Here is a 15,362-nt window from a genome sequence, read left to right on the forward strand (position 1 = left end):
GCTGGGATTCTTTTCTTTGCAGTGATGAACTTCAACTGAAAGAGGAACTCAGGAAATGGAAAGAAAGAGCACTAAAATGGAGAGAACGATCCTCAAGAGAAACTACTCGAGAGACAATAACAAAGTCTCCTAAGAAAGCAGTGTCAAATTTCTTTAAAGAGCAAATGCCTTCACCCTGCAAGGAAACTGTTTCTCAGGAAACAGTGACTCAGGACCTACCAAAACCTCTGCCTCTGACTTGTCCAACAAATTTCTTTGATAATTCCAGCTTGGGTGTGCTTACAGGTATGTAACACAGTGGTGGTGTCCTATAAGATGTGAAGATACAAAATGTAAGGGATGGCCTGAGAGCTGAAACTTGCATGATAAGTTTTCCTGAATGGTTTGTCATATGACTGTTGAAAAGCTGGCCATTTGAGCTGTGAAGTTTCTGTATCCTCTACAGAATCAAAATACCAAAATGAATCCTTCACCTGCTGAAGAATATACAAACCTTTTTTTCCTTTTCTGCAGTGGAAGTGTTGATGAGTGACTTTTAGAAATGAATCAGCAAAATATTGTTATTAGATAGCTGGTGCTCTAGAATGTTTTGCTTTTTAACTTTACATTGGTTAAGCCCAGATTTCTAGTAAAACTATATGAAGTTAACTGCTGGTTAGCTTTTTTCTGAAGTTTTTCAAGATGGTTGACTTTAGTCTTTGATGTTGCATTTGCTCCTCTGCCTGGGTCCAGGTGCCATAATAGCTGTTTTGATAAGAACTTCTGTTCCTCAGCCTCACTTTAGATTTCTTATATCTGGCCTGCTGACTTTTAGTGACCTTCTGCCCTCATGCTTCTCACAGCTTTCAGAAGGCCCCAGCAGACATATTGAAGAGTAGCCAGTTTTTGAGGTATTAGTAGCAGGCTTCCAGAAAGAACATGACTCAATTATTGGTTTTGTGATGGCCTACTTGGTAACAGCACAGCTTTTCTCATAACACAAAGCTCCTCAGAGGGAAGCTTTCATAGCTGACATACAAAACACTGATCAAGATTAAATCACTGTATTCCTGCTGCTTGTCTAACTGAGAAAGGCTTTATTGTTCTTGTCTTCTGTACAGATACACGACCTGAGAGCACAGAGTCCACAGAACAACATCTTAGGCACTTGTTTGGGACTTCAGACAGAGATAAAGCCCCTGATTGCAGCACCCAGTAAAGATGCTCTGTTGTAAGCTGTCCTTACAGTGCCTACAGCCAGGATCTGCATATACAAAAGAAAATTGCTTCTGGTTAAAAACAATCAGCCTCTGCCATCTTTGCTGTCTTGGAGTTTCTGCTTCCCACAACTGGGAAATCTGAAATATGAGGACAAAAAGATGGAAAACCAGATGTTACCCCACAGCATGCTAATCTGCTGATGTTCTACTTTGGTGTTTTGATATGCACTTTTTCTGATGGCAAAGAGACGCCAATGTATTGAAGAAAAAAAAGGAAAAAAGAATGGATCACAAACTAATCTACTGTGAAACTTCTCAGTCTCAAACTTTTCCTAAAACAGCCCTTTTCTGGGGTGCTGATGTTTCTATCTTCAGAGTGCTGTTGACTTGGCAAGAAATATTCTTTTTGTTTCTTAGCGTGTGGTTTTTATACCATACTTTCTTTAGGCCAACAGAAATGGCATTTTCACCACAATCTTGACTTAACTGCATTTGCACCACAATCTTGACTTCTTTGGACACTGCAACCAAAGTTACTGATCTTGTGTTTGTAGAGCACACAATCAAGGGTTCCTCTTAAACTCCTTAAAAGTTTTTGCAGCTCAGCCAATTATGGTACTGTGAGTAACTTTGAATCTTGCATCATTTTTCAATATGCCTGTCTGAAGTTGTGTATTGGATTATTTTTAACCGGTAAGCAATGGATTTTGCACTCTTCTCTAGTGAAGGGAAAACAAACCAGATCATTGGGGCAAGATGGACTCTCTTATTAACCTACTTATCTGTGTTGAGACCTACATTTTGTATGTTTTATATAAGAAATTTTAACTTGACAATAAAATTGTGTTAAATATGTAAAAATGGTTTTGCTGTTCACTTGTGCTATGATCCAAGGATGCTGACCATAACATTCAGTGTCTAAATGTTACCAAATTACTGCCTTTTATACTGATTTCATCACTTCCATCATTATTATTCTTCTTGTCTCCATCCTCTATAACCTTCTGCAGCAATTACTTGTGCAGAAGTTCACTGGTGTCAGCTTTATTTAATTCTTGGTGTCTATCAGAAAATGGTTACGTTTAAAATATAGATCCTCCTCCCTTTCCTGCCCTCCACTGCCAACTAAAGAGGAATTGGGCGCTCAGAACCTGTGATCAACTCTATTAAGGATGAAATCATCATTGTGAGATGAGAAAGTCATATCTAAGGAAGACACCTGCATAAAAAGCATCATCCGTATTTTATAGGAATAAATCTCTGTGATGCTAGGTCCTGTCTGGGTCACCCAAACTGACAAGCGGGTGGCTACACTGACATGTTCCTGAGCATTCAGCAGTGACTGGAACTGGGGGAGTCACACAAGGATTATATACCTGATGATGGTACTTCTTTAGTCAAGAACCGACCTTCTATTTACTTTGAATGGGTGAAAACTGCCAACTACTGTACCTACTTAGAAGCTGCAAGGATTTATCTCAGTCTCTGGCCTGGAATGTGTTTTGGGAAGCTTTTAAAGGCATAATGAGCCAAGAATATACAATTTCTAAATACTGTTACAAGAGTTGGGGACTGCAATGTCTTCTTTCTGACTACAGGTTCTGACAGGGATAAATGCAAAGTGCTGGTGGGTCTGTGGTGGGTTTTGGTTTGTTTTGGTTTGGTTTTTTTTTGAGGTTGGTTGGAAGTTTTCTGGGTTGGTTTTGGAATTTTTTTTTGTTTGCTTTGTTGCTTTTTTTATTTCCCACTATGATGAACAAGATTTCCCTTGGCTACCAGCATTTTGGTGCTCTAATAAATGAATTAGACTGATTTTTTTTTTCTTGCAGAATTGGGAAAGAAGGTATATATATATATCTACCTCTTCTATATACAATTTCCATTGGTGGTTTTTTTGTTAATTATTACTTGCTTGGAACAACTGGGTTTGGTGATTTTTTTGGTGATTGAACTAAAAAAAAGCAGAAACTTATTGCAACAGGCGGCTGAATTCAGGTGGCAAAAGCTTAGGGGCAGAAGGATAAATGCTTTTAGTAAATTAAGTCATTACAGGTTTTGTTTACTGGGGAGCTGATTTAGAAAGCCTCAAAAGCTATCATAGTTTAGCAGAAAGTCAGGATAAACTGAAATTTTGTGTGTGTCCCAGTTTATCCACAGAAGTGGGTTTTCTGGGAACTAATTGATGTTTAGGCAGGACACCAAATTCCTTAATAATACTATCAGGTAGCTTTAAGTCTAGTGTGAGCTTATAGCTAAATTAGTTTGTCCTAGAATTTTTCAGTCTAATTATATTAATTCTGCTTTAACATATGCAAGTTAAACCACTAGAAACAAAAGATACATTTGTAAATTTCCAGTTTAACAACAAGAAAAAAAGTCACATAAATTTTGTCCTGGTTTGGAATTTGATAGTTTATATTGCAAAAGGACATTGCTTGGAAAAACAGGTTTGTGGCCTTTTGGTGGGAATCCTTCTGATCTCTTGAATTCCAATTATAAGAATCAGCTAATGCTGGTGGTACTTTTGTGTCCTTTCGTGTGCAGGAGAAAAATCACACTTTTTTAAAATCCGGAGTTTCACTAGATGGCAGCATCTCAATTTCTCAACAGGAAGTTACGTTTTTCTAGAGAAACTTAAAAGTTGGACTACAAATCCCAACAAGCACAGGGGGAAAAAAAAAACCATAGAACTTCCTTTTGTACAAGGGTCAGTAAATATAACAAAGCTGTTTGAGATCTCTTGGTGAGTCACTATATTAATATTGATTTGTAAATGCTTCATAGAGTCAGTATGGCAAATGTTCATAAAACCTGATTGTTGGATTAAAAAATGTATTTATAATGCATTTTGCTTCCCACATGTTAAGGTGATTTGGGGAAGTACTTGAACTGATCCAGGTGGCTTTTGGAAAGAAAAGAATTTTTCCATTATGTTGCTTCAGAAGTCTAATTTGTTGAATCTGTAGCCTTCAGGAAAACAGTTTTCCTGCAACTTTTGTCAGGAAAAACATCTAACAAAACAGAATTTCTGATCAAAATAAGAGACAAGAATAATTTATTCAAAAAGTAGGATAGTAAGTTTGACTCAGTAATCTGAGTCACAGCATGGCTTTGAGCATCTCTAGAGGACAGTGCTGGTTGCTAACTTAGGGAAGATTATGGCACCTTTCTTTTAATTTCCCAGTGAAGTACTTGGATTTATGTGTATATTTAAGGACTTTGTTCTTATGAAACCTTTCTACACCCACATCTACATAGACAAAGTTGCTTGGAGGATTATGAGAATGCAAGGAGTTTTGCTTATAAGGAACCCAATTAACAAATTCCAGATACTATGCTGTGACTAGAACACAGAGACCTCACTTTTTAGGAAGTTCTTTGAGACTTGGTATTTGTTTTCACTTGTTTGCCTGCATTTTTGCATGCTGTATTCTGTTAAATGTAACACAGCACTTTAACAGGCTGTATTTTGCCTTTTGGCTGCTCCATCCAGACGAAGGTAGCAGCACCTAGAGGTTCCCTGCTGCCCCAGACACACAGTGTTCCCTTAGAACCAGGGAACAAGTGGCAAGACTTGGGGCTTCATTTCCCCACACTTTTCTGCTTCACTGGGGCTGGGAGCCTGCTGTGCTGGGAGATTCCTACGACAGCTGAGGGCAGACACCAAGGCCAGGGCATTGTGTGGAATGCATTGCAGTCTAGGACATTGAAAAGTTTGTAGAGAAACAGAAGACAGACCTGCTTTCTGAGAACACCATGGATAGTGGAAACACTAGATTACGAATTATTGTACTGCTGCTTTTTTTTTTTTTTGGGGGGGGGGGTTGGTTGTTTTGTTTTGTTTTTGTGTTTTGCCTGTTTAAGAAAAAATAAAATCCAATTTCTGTTATAATGAAGCTTAACTTCTGAGCTCAAATGCCTTTTGACTTCTTGAGACCCTTTATGTACAACTGAAAAAAAAGAAAAAGATTGGGCAGCCCTGCTTTTCAGAACCCTGGAAAACTGAGGGTCGCACAGCACTCAGACAGGACAATTGTGATGGCAGAGGTGCACCCTGGATCGTGCCTAGTTTTGGGAATGTATCTGCATCTGATTCCTGGTGGTGGTGTTGGTTATCTTTGTTAAATTTCTGTGCCATCCTGTGCAGGTGAGCACCATGGGGCGGCTGGATGGGAAGATCATCCTGTTGTCTGCAGCAGCACAGGGCATTGGCCGAGCAGCTGCTATTGTAAGTTGGAAAATGTTCTGCTGGGCCTGGGTAAGGTCTCTCATTCTAGCTTGTCCAATGATACCTGCACCAAACCAGTTCTTGAATTAATAAACCATAAATGAGGCCAGAACTACCCAGTGAAAAAAATCAGGGAATAATGTAGCCACTATGCTGTATCATGCAGGCTTTGTGCTGTTTCAATTTATGAAATTCAACTCTGAGTGGAGATGTTAGACAAGGATAAGAACAAGATTTGAGGACAGCTGCATCTGCTTTTCTAACAATATATGGTTGGTACTGCCTGTACCTTTTATTCAGCATCTCTGTTGCTTTGTTCTGGGAGAAAATAAAGATGATAGAGGGAATATTTCCTGGTCTAAGGCTGGATACTGAGAGGATCCCCAACAGTAAAGCCAAGGTATCTTACCTATATTCATGACTGACATAACCAAGTTTACATGATACTAGCGCATTGTTCACAAGGAGCAACTGTAAGAAACCCTTTACAAATTTTGTTTGATTACTGTTAAACAGAATTTAAGGTATGTATTAACTTTCCAGTTAGCTTATAACTCCTTTTGACCAGTTCTTCTCCTGCTACTTCCCTTTTCTATGGCAAGTAAAAAAAAACAGTAGAGTTATTTTGTTATCTCTGTAATGTAATTACCAGCTCAGGAAAAGCTCCTGTAGCATTTTTGCCAAGCTGGTTAGTTTCTCATTAGTGTGGCTGAGAACACAGAAGACTACTGATCTTGGCTCTTACATCAATCACTCAGTCCAAGGAACAGGTAGTCCTCCTGATGGTTTCACTTTGTAAATACCCAACCAGCCATGGAAAGCCAGTACGTTTGATGTCATTATCCTCTTAAGCTCCACTTGGGACACCTATTTTGAAGATAGGGGGCTAGAGTCCAAGATGTCAGAATACTTTTGACAGACTTTACTTCATGAGCTGTTGATTTATGAGTAATCACAATAAAAAGAAAGAGGCTTTTGAGGAGTCTGTCAAGAATAAAGCAATGTCTCTGGTTAAGTATCAAAAATCATGCTGCTTTAATATTGTTCTATTCCAATTACTTGGAGACACAGGATTTTGTTAAAAAATCCTGGTTTATGACTTCTGCCTTTATCTGTCAAATTTCGTAACTTTAAATTTAAATCTAACAATAGATTTAAATTAGTTAGATTTAAATCTTAACAATACAGACAATTCTAGCCCTGTTGTTTACTAGTGCAGCTAATAAGGGCAATAATAATAGCCATTATGTCAGTCTGGTTACTGTTCTTATACTTTATTTATGGATTCCTTCCTTTAGGGAAAACATCTTAAATCTGTCTTATCACACAAAGTTAAATAGTTGTGTGCAACTCCCTGATATGCCCAGAATGAAAACTGAGAGATCAGCTGCCTTCAGCTTGGCTTGGCTTCTATTTCAAGCCAAAAACACCTGAAAAGAAAACAGATTTTATTTCTGGTATGACCTGGAATATCTAAATATAAACTGCTTCTGTGTTCTCCAGGCTTTTGCTAAAGAAGGAGCCAAAGTCATTGCTACAGACATCAATGAGTCTAAACTGCAAGAACTGGGGAAATATCCAGGTAAATGGCCCTACAGCAGGCATTGGTTCAGCTCTTGCAAGTTTTGTGTAGGCTGTCTGAGATACCTTTTGAGGATAGGAAAGCTTGAAAAAGGAAAAAAAGAAAATAGCCAAACTAGTTGTTTTGATGTTTGCATTGCTTTATGCTGTGGTGTGAAAGAATAGAGATTTGGCATGTAAAATACTGCAACATCAGCATATCAGAGTATTATTCCAGACATGTGGAATAACTCATTTTCTTGTGTCACAGAAGAAGTTGATGTTTGCTAGAACAGCACCCATTTCAGTTACCTTTTGGTTTCACTGGGCTAATTATCAGGTGCATCACTCTGGAAGGCATGGAGTGCTTTTTTCTCTGATCAAGAGAACATGCCACTACACAAAAAGGTAGACCTAGTGTCTTGTGTTTCCATGGTCCATACTTGGCTTGTCCTTTTAATGCATTGCTTACTGTGCTGTAGAATCCATATGTCTCCAGAAATTTAATTCTAGCAACACTAGATAGGCCTATTCTGTTGGTACAAATGTTCAGGCCTGAAGGTTGTTTTTGTACTGCCACCACAGGAACATGCTTCATTCAAGAAGCAGGTTTGCACAAATGTGTTTCTAATCACAAGTGGGACATTACATTTAAAAGTATCTTTTCAATATTGAAATAAAAATAAGACTTGGATATAGTTTACAGCTGACAATGCTTCTAACTTGATTTCAGAGAAGAAAGTGGATTTAAAGAATTCCTACTAAAATCTGACCGTAAAATACACAAAACCACAGCTTGCACATCTTTTTGCATGAATATCAGGCTCTGCCAACTGGAGCTCACAACAAGCAATCCCTTTGTAATTATTTGGGAACTTGAGGGCTTTTCATGTTCCTTCTGAGGGTATTTGGGAAAATGTTACATTTTTTTCCTCTGCTAGTATGCTCACAAGGAAAGAAATAATTTTCCATATACTCAGAGCCTTTAGACATATGATTTTCCATTTCCATCCTTTAGACATGTGATTAGTCAATCTCTAATTCATTAAGGCTTGGCACTTTGAGGTCTTTGAATTTTATCCAGGAGAAGTAATTCCAATGTGATGTTAATCACCAGCCTGTAGCCTGATCGAATAGGCAAATCTCTTCAAAAGTGTCTCTATTATTTAACTAAGACACAGAAAGCCTTCTCATGGGCTTGTTGCTTTGATTTCAAAAAAACCCAGGGTTTTATCCATTTCAAATCAAATTCTCCTTTGACAATACTCAGATGTTTCACAGACAGCTTTACAGTGTTTCATGGAATCATATCTGCTGGGTTAGACTTTGGGAGGCCATGTAGTTCCATCTAGGGCTCAAAGCGGCACTGGTTAGAGCAGGTTGCTCAGGGCTGTGTTTAATTAAGTTCTGAACATCTCTAAGGATGGAATTTCCTCTGCAGGACCCTGTTCCAGTATGACTGCCCTCATGATTTTAATAGTTTATGCAAAATTGTTTTTCCTTATTAATTAAATTATATAAAGCTGATTCATAATATCATCAGCTACACATGAGAATGTGGGATATAATGGCACTGTAAGACACATGTAACTAGTTTCAAGTGTTATTCTATGATAATGAGCATCAAAGTTCATTATGATTATATACGTTTTAGAATTCTTCGGTGTGAGACTATAGTAGAATTCAAATTTATTTGGAATGTTTTTATAGTAAATTAAGCTAGCTCATCTGCTTGTCATGCTGTATAACAATTAAAACAGTTAATTCTTTTAATTCTCTCCTGAAATTTTAAATAGCATGATATGCTGTCCCAGATTAACTGCTGCATTAACTTAATCATTGAGTGAACTGAATCCTAAGTGCTATCCTCAGCACATCAGAAAAATACTCAGCCTGATCCTCAATCAAATACATTGAAACAAATGCTGTGTTTTTTCTAGGCATTCAAATACGGGTTCTGGATGTCACCAAAAAGGAGCAGATAGAAAATCTGGCCAAGGAGATTGAAAAGATTGATGTCCTCTGTAACATTGCAGGGTAACCAGAAATCTCTTTGCTACTACTATTTTCCAGCTTTCCCTGTCCTCCAGAACTACTTTCTATTACTTCAATGCATTTTATTTGTTATGTTTCAATGGATTTTATACTCTTAATAGAAACCTCCACGTGTTTCCATCAAAACTGAACTTTTTTTGCACAGCCACATAACCCAGGCCAAGATAGAAGAGCTCTGGAACTTATGTTTTCTTCACTCTATGGGTACCCTGTACAAATGTCTTTGGTCCTTCTAGCACAACAGTGAACAAAGTGTGACGGTCTGCTAGTGCTTTTTGGGGTTTTTTTTTGTTCTTCTATTGCCAATCATTTTGTTGCACGTATTGAGTCTGCTTTGTATCCTTGATATTTACCAGAAGAAATACACTGCTGCTTGCATTCTTCAAAGGAGCTCTTATTCCCCTCTATTAAAGGTTGGAAAAGTTAATTGCTACAAAACAGTGGTGGAAAAAGGGCCACGGAAATGTAAGCCACAGACAGTAATCCACTTCATGCACTTATTCTAGATTTGTTCATCATGGAACCATTCTGGAGTGTGAGGAGCAAGACTGGGACTTCACGATGAACCTCAATGTTCGCAGCATGTACCTGATGATCAAGACATTCCTTCCCAAGGCAAGGCTTGGCTGCCCATGACTTTTAATCTCTGCTGCCTTGTTTAAAGTGTGACAGATCAGAGTTGTTGCCACTGTGGCAATGTACAAAATACAAGCGTGCCACTTTGGATAGGGGGGCCCTTAGATTACAGTGACCCTACTGTAAAACAATCTCTGCATTGCATAATATTTCAAGTAGACAATTTATCTAAAGGATATGGTAGAGAACATTTATTTGGGAAGTTGGCCTACGCAAACTAGCTAAAATACTTCAGACTTTATGCAGAGCAATGATGGAGTCATTGCAATACAATGCTAATGTAATTATACTACAGCATACAGCTGCACAATACCACTGCTACAAAGTATTTATTAATCATCTATATTAATATGAATTTTGTACAGCTCTGGAGACTATCTTGTGAAAAAATTCAGGGATGCTGATACTAACATGCTGATTAGAGCACAACAGCTCAATGAATGTAGCAGCTTGAAGAGGCTTCTTGGTTTTACATAATCACTAGATTTGGATCAACAAAACCTTGTGGACTGAATAAAGTGTTTGCATTCCCATAAATGCAAAAGCTGTCACCATGACTGGATGACAACTACTCTTTTCAGTATTGTTTCAATTCTTTCTGCTTGGTTGGTTTGGTTTTTAGTTTGTTTGGGGGTGGGTTTTTTCTTAGCTGAACTTAATTTTCAAAGTTTGAGGTTTTTTAAGAACTTCAGGCATATCAGATTTTAGAATACCTAAAAATGTCATAACTTAAAGAAAATTAGCTACAATTCATAGATGCTAGAGTTTTGTGCTTTAGTCTTCTCCAATACAAGAAGAGTTTGAGTGGGATCAGTGAGCTGCTGCATTGGTAGATGGTATGGGTAGATGTCTGTGTGGTGTAACTTACTGTCGTGACAGGGGGCAATGACTGTGAGGTGGCGAGCTAGGAAAAAATCCTTTCCTGGCATAGTTTTCAATCCTGACATGGCTCAGGGAATGAGTGAGAATTTCAGACTCTGCTTTACTGCTTCAGTCAATGGCACCTACCCATGCCAACTGGGCTTTGGTGCCCTGGGTATCAAGTGCATGTAGGGCTGTTCTGTGAGTTGCTGTGGGCTGTTTTGCTGAAGCTGCAGATGACAAAACAGTCTGCATTTGAGTGACATAAGTACTCTCTTTGTAGATGCTTAAACAGAAATCTGGAAATATTATAAATATGTCTTCTGTGGCATCCAGCATCAAAGGTCAGTAGCTTGCTAGAATTCCTTATATAAATCTTTAGGTTATGGATATATGATATAAATATTATGCAACTTTGAACTTAAAGGACATTCTAAAGTCAAAGCTATTTCTAAATCCTGTGGAGGGATCAGTTAGGAAAAAAAAAATGAACGCATTCAACTCAAACATAAATGCAAGAACACAGATGGAAAATTGTAGAAACTCAAAGATCCTTACCTCTTAGCTCTTTTAATGTTTTGTAGCATCCTTTTTACCAGTATGTATTAACTAAAAAGATATTACTACCAGTGATGTCTTGGTACATATGTTCTTCAGAGATATAATGAAGAAATTACAATTGCATAAGTGTTGTAACTATGCTTTCAAAAGAAGCCTGATCATGACTAACAGATGGATTTCTGCTGTTTCTAAATCTTTGCTGCTTGTTACATTTTCTAGACTAGTCCCCAGGCTTACACTATTGAAAGATTGTGTGCTTTCCTCTGGTGTATACCTGAGTAGAATTCTGGCAGTTGGCATTCCAGCTAACTGCCCTTATGGAGAGGCTACAGCTGCTACAAGAAATGCTGGAGTCCAGAAGCAGGTGCATACTGAACAATCTTGGCTCTTTGTTTTTTTCCTTTATAACTATGTTTCTGTGCTGCCTTGACACGGACCTTCTGTTAGGAGTTGTGAACAGGTGTGTCTATAGTACTTCAAAGGCAGCAGTTATTGGGCTAACAAAGGCTGTGGCTGCTGATTTCATTGAACAAGGCATCAGGTGCAACTGCATATGTCCTGGTAAGTGTTCTTACATTATCCTGTGATCTAGGAGCAGATGCTAGAAGGCCAGATTGAGTCTGACTTTTTTAACAAAGAATAGACTTGCAAGTGGTAACTGAAGTTACCAGCAGTCTACAAGAACAGAGCATGCTTGACAGGCTTAATATAAAGAAAGTTGTTATTCTGTAGTTAAACTGGATGTTTAGTCTGATTAACTTACTATCTGCACTTTATACATACATTACGCAGTAATTGAATGGTTTTTTTCAAAGATGCAGTCTCAGAAGTTAGAGGCAGGAAAGAGGCAGCTAACAGTCTGACCATTGTTTAACCATACAAAAAGTATTGAATCTAGTTCTCAAAACTCTTTCCTTCTATGGAAGTTTAAAATTCTGTGCTCTATTGGTGGCTTTGCAGTCTTTCTCCTGAATTATATTGCAAAGTTACACGTAGGTGTTAAGACATACAAATACAACAAATAAACTTTTGTTGTGATTGCTGATGCAGTTCATTTTTAACACTGAATTTAAAATTTTGCTTAGGAACTGTTGACACGCCATCTTTACAGGAAAGAATCCAAGCCCGGCCTAACCCAGAACAGGTGAGAAAGCAATTTATTAGCTTGGTCACATGCGTTTAACTCTCTTTTAAAAAAGAATATATAGCTGCACTTCTGCCCATATTCAAGAATGTCCTCAATTTCAGAGTACTGTGGATAACTTTACATTGCTGACTCCTTTGAAAGTATGGTCAGCTTGAACTCGAGACAGAAGCCTTACAGCCAGACCAGAACTGAAGCCTCAGAAAGATAATATTGGTTAGTGAATGCAGAAGGGCTGTCATCCATGGAAGCAACTCCAAGTGTTGGTTACAGTAACCAGTGCAAAAGCAGAGGACATTTCCTATTGTGGCATGTATCAGCCACAAGGAAGTACAAAAACAGTACAGACAGAGGATTTTGGCCTATGCATTTCCATATTATTTGGGATGCTTAACCATCCTTATTAGATAATGGCAAGTTCATATTTGAAGGACATGGGAATATCTACTACCAAAGGAAGGAAGGATTTTGTATTGCCTTTAGTCTAGAATCAGTGATTTAGCTGCTTTCAAAAAGTCTCTTAATTTTTTTCAACCCAAAATTCACATCCCTGTTGATTTTATGTTTTTCCAACTTTAATTCCCTACTTAGTGCCCTAAAAGAAGTTATGACTAGAAGCCTGTTTCCAATATTGCTTTGTAGATGTCAGTAGGTAAAAATAATTGGGTTTTTATTTTTGATGTACCAAATGCTCTTGCATATCTAGGCACTGATGGACTTTCTGGCCAGACAGAAGACTGGCAGGATGGCTACTGCAGAAGAAGTGGCCCATCTCTTTGTGTACTTGGCCTCTGATGAAGTAAGTATAGACAATAAAATGTCTTGTCACAGAATCCCATGCTACTTTGCTGCTTCACAGTAGAGAGGGTGTTTGTTTCAGGGCAATTTCCATTCTCTTTGATCTGGATTATTACAAAAATAAAAACCCAACTATGTTCTTTTACTGAGTTCATCCTGAAATACAAAAGGCATTCTGAATGTTGACAGTGATTGCAAGGCATTATGTATTTGGTGCCATGGCCTGGTGGTTGCATGTCACCTGAGCAAATTGACTGACCTCAGGTCATCCTGAATGGGGAACAAAATGAGCTTGTCAGCTTTACCCAACTTGCACCATAGCTAGGTCATGTTTTAAGGAGGTAGAATTAGTAGAGCTGCTGGAGATTTTAGCTAATGCTCAGGGGGAATCTGTCATCCCAGCATAAGGAAAACAACAGACCTGCTGTGGATGTTACACACCAGACTCCTGATGACCACTGCAAACAGCACCAACACGAATGAGCACACACCAACGTTATTTCAGCTGCTATAAATTCACTGAGACTAAAAACTGGACTGGATTTGTCTGGACATGTCCAGCAGTCCTAATGTCCATGTCAAAATACTTCAGTCAAAATAATTCAGTTCAGTTCAGTATTAACGTTGCTATCTATCAGAAGTCTGTTTCTCAATTTCATCTTGGTTTTAGTTTTTCCATAATGCTAATAATTTTTTCCAGTCTGCTCACAGGGTTTTCAATGGTGTGTAAACAGAATTCCATTTTTTCAATGTATTTAGCATGTTTCAGCAGTGACATAAGGAAGAATGTCAACAGCTGAGTTGCTTACCCCACTATCCACATAATCTAAGTTTTTAGTTGGGTGCCATTATAATTATTGGCTGATTATCTGACCTGGTCAGATTCTGCTCAGCTGAACAGACCTAATAACATCACAGTGTGAGATACTTGCTACTGCAGGTAAGATATCTAAAGTTTAGCTTTTCTAAATTTGTACACTCAGGATGCATTCTCATCTTAATGTCTCTAGTAATACTTTTGCCGCACTTCCTTGAATTAAATAAAAGGCTTCAATTTCTATGTTTGTTTCTATTTAGATATTATATTACTTAGGTATTTTTGTAAAACAAAAAAAAACTGTATAAAAAGAAAGTGTATAAAAAGTGTATAGAAAGAAAATAAGTAATTTAAAGAAAGTGTTTCCCTGTAATTAATAGCCATGAAACATTAATTGAAATAATTGTTTGTTTTATGTAATTTCAGTCTGCCTATGTGACTGGTAATGAACTAATTATCGATGGAGGATGGAGCTTGTGATTGACTCTACCTGCAAATGGAAGTTCATACTATGATGGGCAAAAAAATGAGGATGGTGTTTCTTGCAAAGATTGAGATCATGCATGTGATGTCTTTCCAAACAAATTTGCTGCTATCTCTACATTGATCTTACTGATTAACTTTTCCTTAAATAGAGAAACACGGGAGTAAAACATACTTCATGTGGCTTCACTTTATGGCAGCTCCAAAAACATGAAAGAACAGCAGTTTAATGTTTAAGATTTCAGGAGGCCAAAAATATTATTCAAGTTACAAAATCTGAGTTGTGTTTTAAGCAAAATCTGAGTGAAAGGAATTAACTATTATCTTTATTCTCATCTTACAAGGTATTTGGAAATTAAATACTCACAATTAGATTTTCATGTACAGAAACCGCTATGCAAGGGCAATACTCTAGGAGGTATGGATGGGGTATATGTGAGAGGAGTATTCTTAAATATATGGGTGGTTTTTTCATGAATATGCTTGACTCTAAGCACAAAAGCAAAAGGAGTGGATTTTACCACTCTAAATAGAGCCAATATACTTGTCTCCAAAATGATGTTCTAATATTGGACAAATTCTGTAAAATCTGTTGCTAGGTGCTACATTTTGGTGCTCTATGCCTTATCCTCGAGCACCAATATAGCTCACACTAAAGCACAGGCAAAATTCCTCTGCAAAGGACTGTTTCTACAAGAGTATGTGCTGATGTTTTTATTGTGATAGCACATGGTAACTTTGATTCATGAAATAGAAACCTATTATTGTCAAGTTTCATACTCTGGAAAAAAACATAGGTCCTGACCCAGAGATCTAAGGCAATGAATAACCTGACTTCACAAAGCATTTGTTTTGCTGACATACTGCTTAAAACCAACATGAATTACATGGTCTGACTGCCATGGTTACCTTTAACATAGCTCCATTTATCTAGTTCATAAATAAAACTCTATGTAATTTAATACATATCTTCATATATATTATATTCATATATATGTGAGGGAGGAATTAAGGACTAAA

General features: G+C 37.7%; 2 protein-coding genes across 2 annotated transcripts in view; both read left to right on the forward strand.

The window, feature by feature from the left end:
• CENPE (centromere protein E) overlaps positions 1 to 1,198 on the forward strand; it is a gene marked incomplete at both ends in the record, with an annotated part of 36,404 nt that extends 35,206 nt beyond the window's left edge. Inside the window, 2 exons of the mRNA XM_084204017.1 lie at positions 23 to 285; positions 1,101 to 1,198. Of these exons, the coding sequence (XP_084060143.1) occupies positions 23 to 285; positions 1,101 to 1,198 (361 nt within the window). The remainder of the gene's footprint in view (positions 1 to 22; positions 286 to 1,100) is intronic.
• Positions 1,199 to 3,908: 2,710 nt separating this feature from the next.
• Positions 3,909 to 15,362, forward strand: BDH2 (3-hydroxybutyrate dehydrogenase 2). The gene is made up of 10 exons (XM_084204726.1): positions 3,909 to 3,942; positions 5,347 to 5,427; positions 6,931 to 7,009; positions 8,928 to 9,024; positions 9,549 to 9,657; positions 10,823 to 10,883; positions 11,548 to 11,661; positions 12,186 to 12,244; positions 12,951 to 13,043; positions 14,286 to 15,362. Exons 2-10 carry the CDS (start codon positions 5,356 to 5,358, stop codon positions 14,337 to 14,339), a joined length of 738 nt encoding a protein of 245 aa, XP_084060852.1. The 5' UTR covers positions 3,909 to 3,942; positions 5,347 to 5,355; the 3' UTR covers positions 14,340 to 15,362.

This window comes from Fringilla coelebs (assembly GCF_963513975.1).
Source record: "Fringilla coelebs genome assembly, chromosome: 4".
NCBI classification, from domain to species: Eukaryota; Metazoa; Chordata; class Aves; order Passeriformes; family Fringillidae; genus Fringilla; species Fringilla coelebs.

Bases quoted from the DNA above. Each gene is read 5' to 3' on its own strand.
- BDH2 (XM_084204726.1), top strand. From the start codon at position 5,356: ATGGGGCGGCTGGATGGGAAGATCATCCTGTTGTCTGCAGCAGCACAG. The intron at 10,884-11,547 runs GTCAGTAGCTTG...ACCTTCTGTTAG, and splicing joins TGTGGCATCCAGCATCAAAG to GAGTTGTGAACAGGTGTGTC. The intron at 12,245-12,950 runs GTGAGAAAGCAA...TTGCATATCTAG, and splicing joins CCCGGCCTAACCCAGAACAG to GCACTGATGGACTTTCTGGC.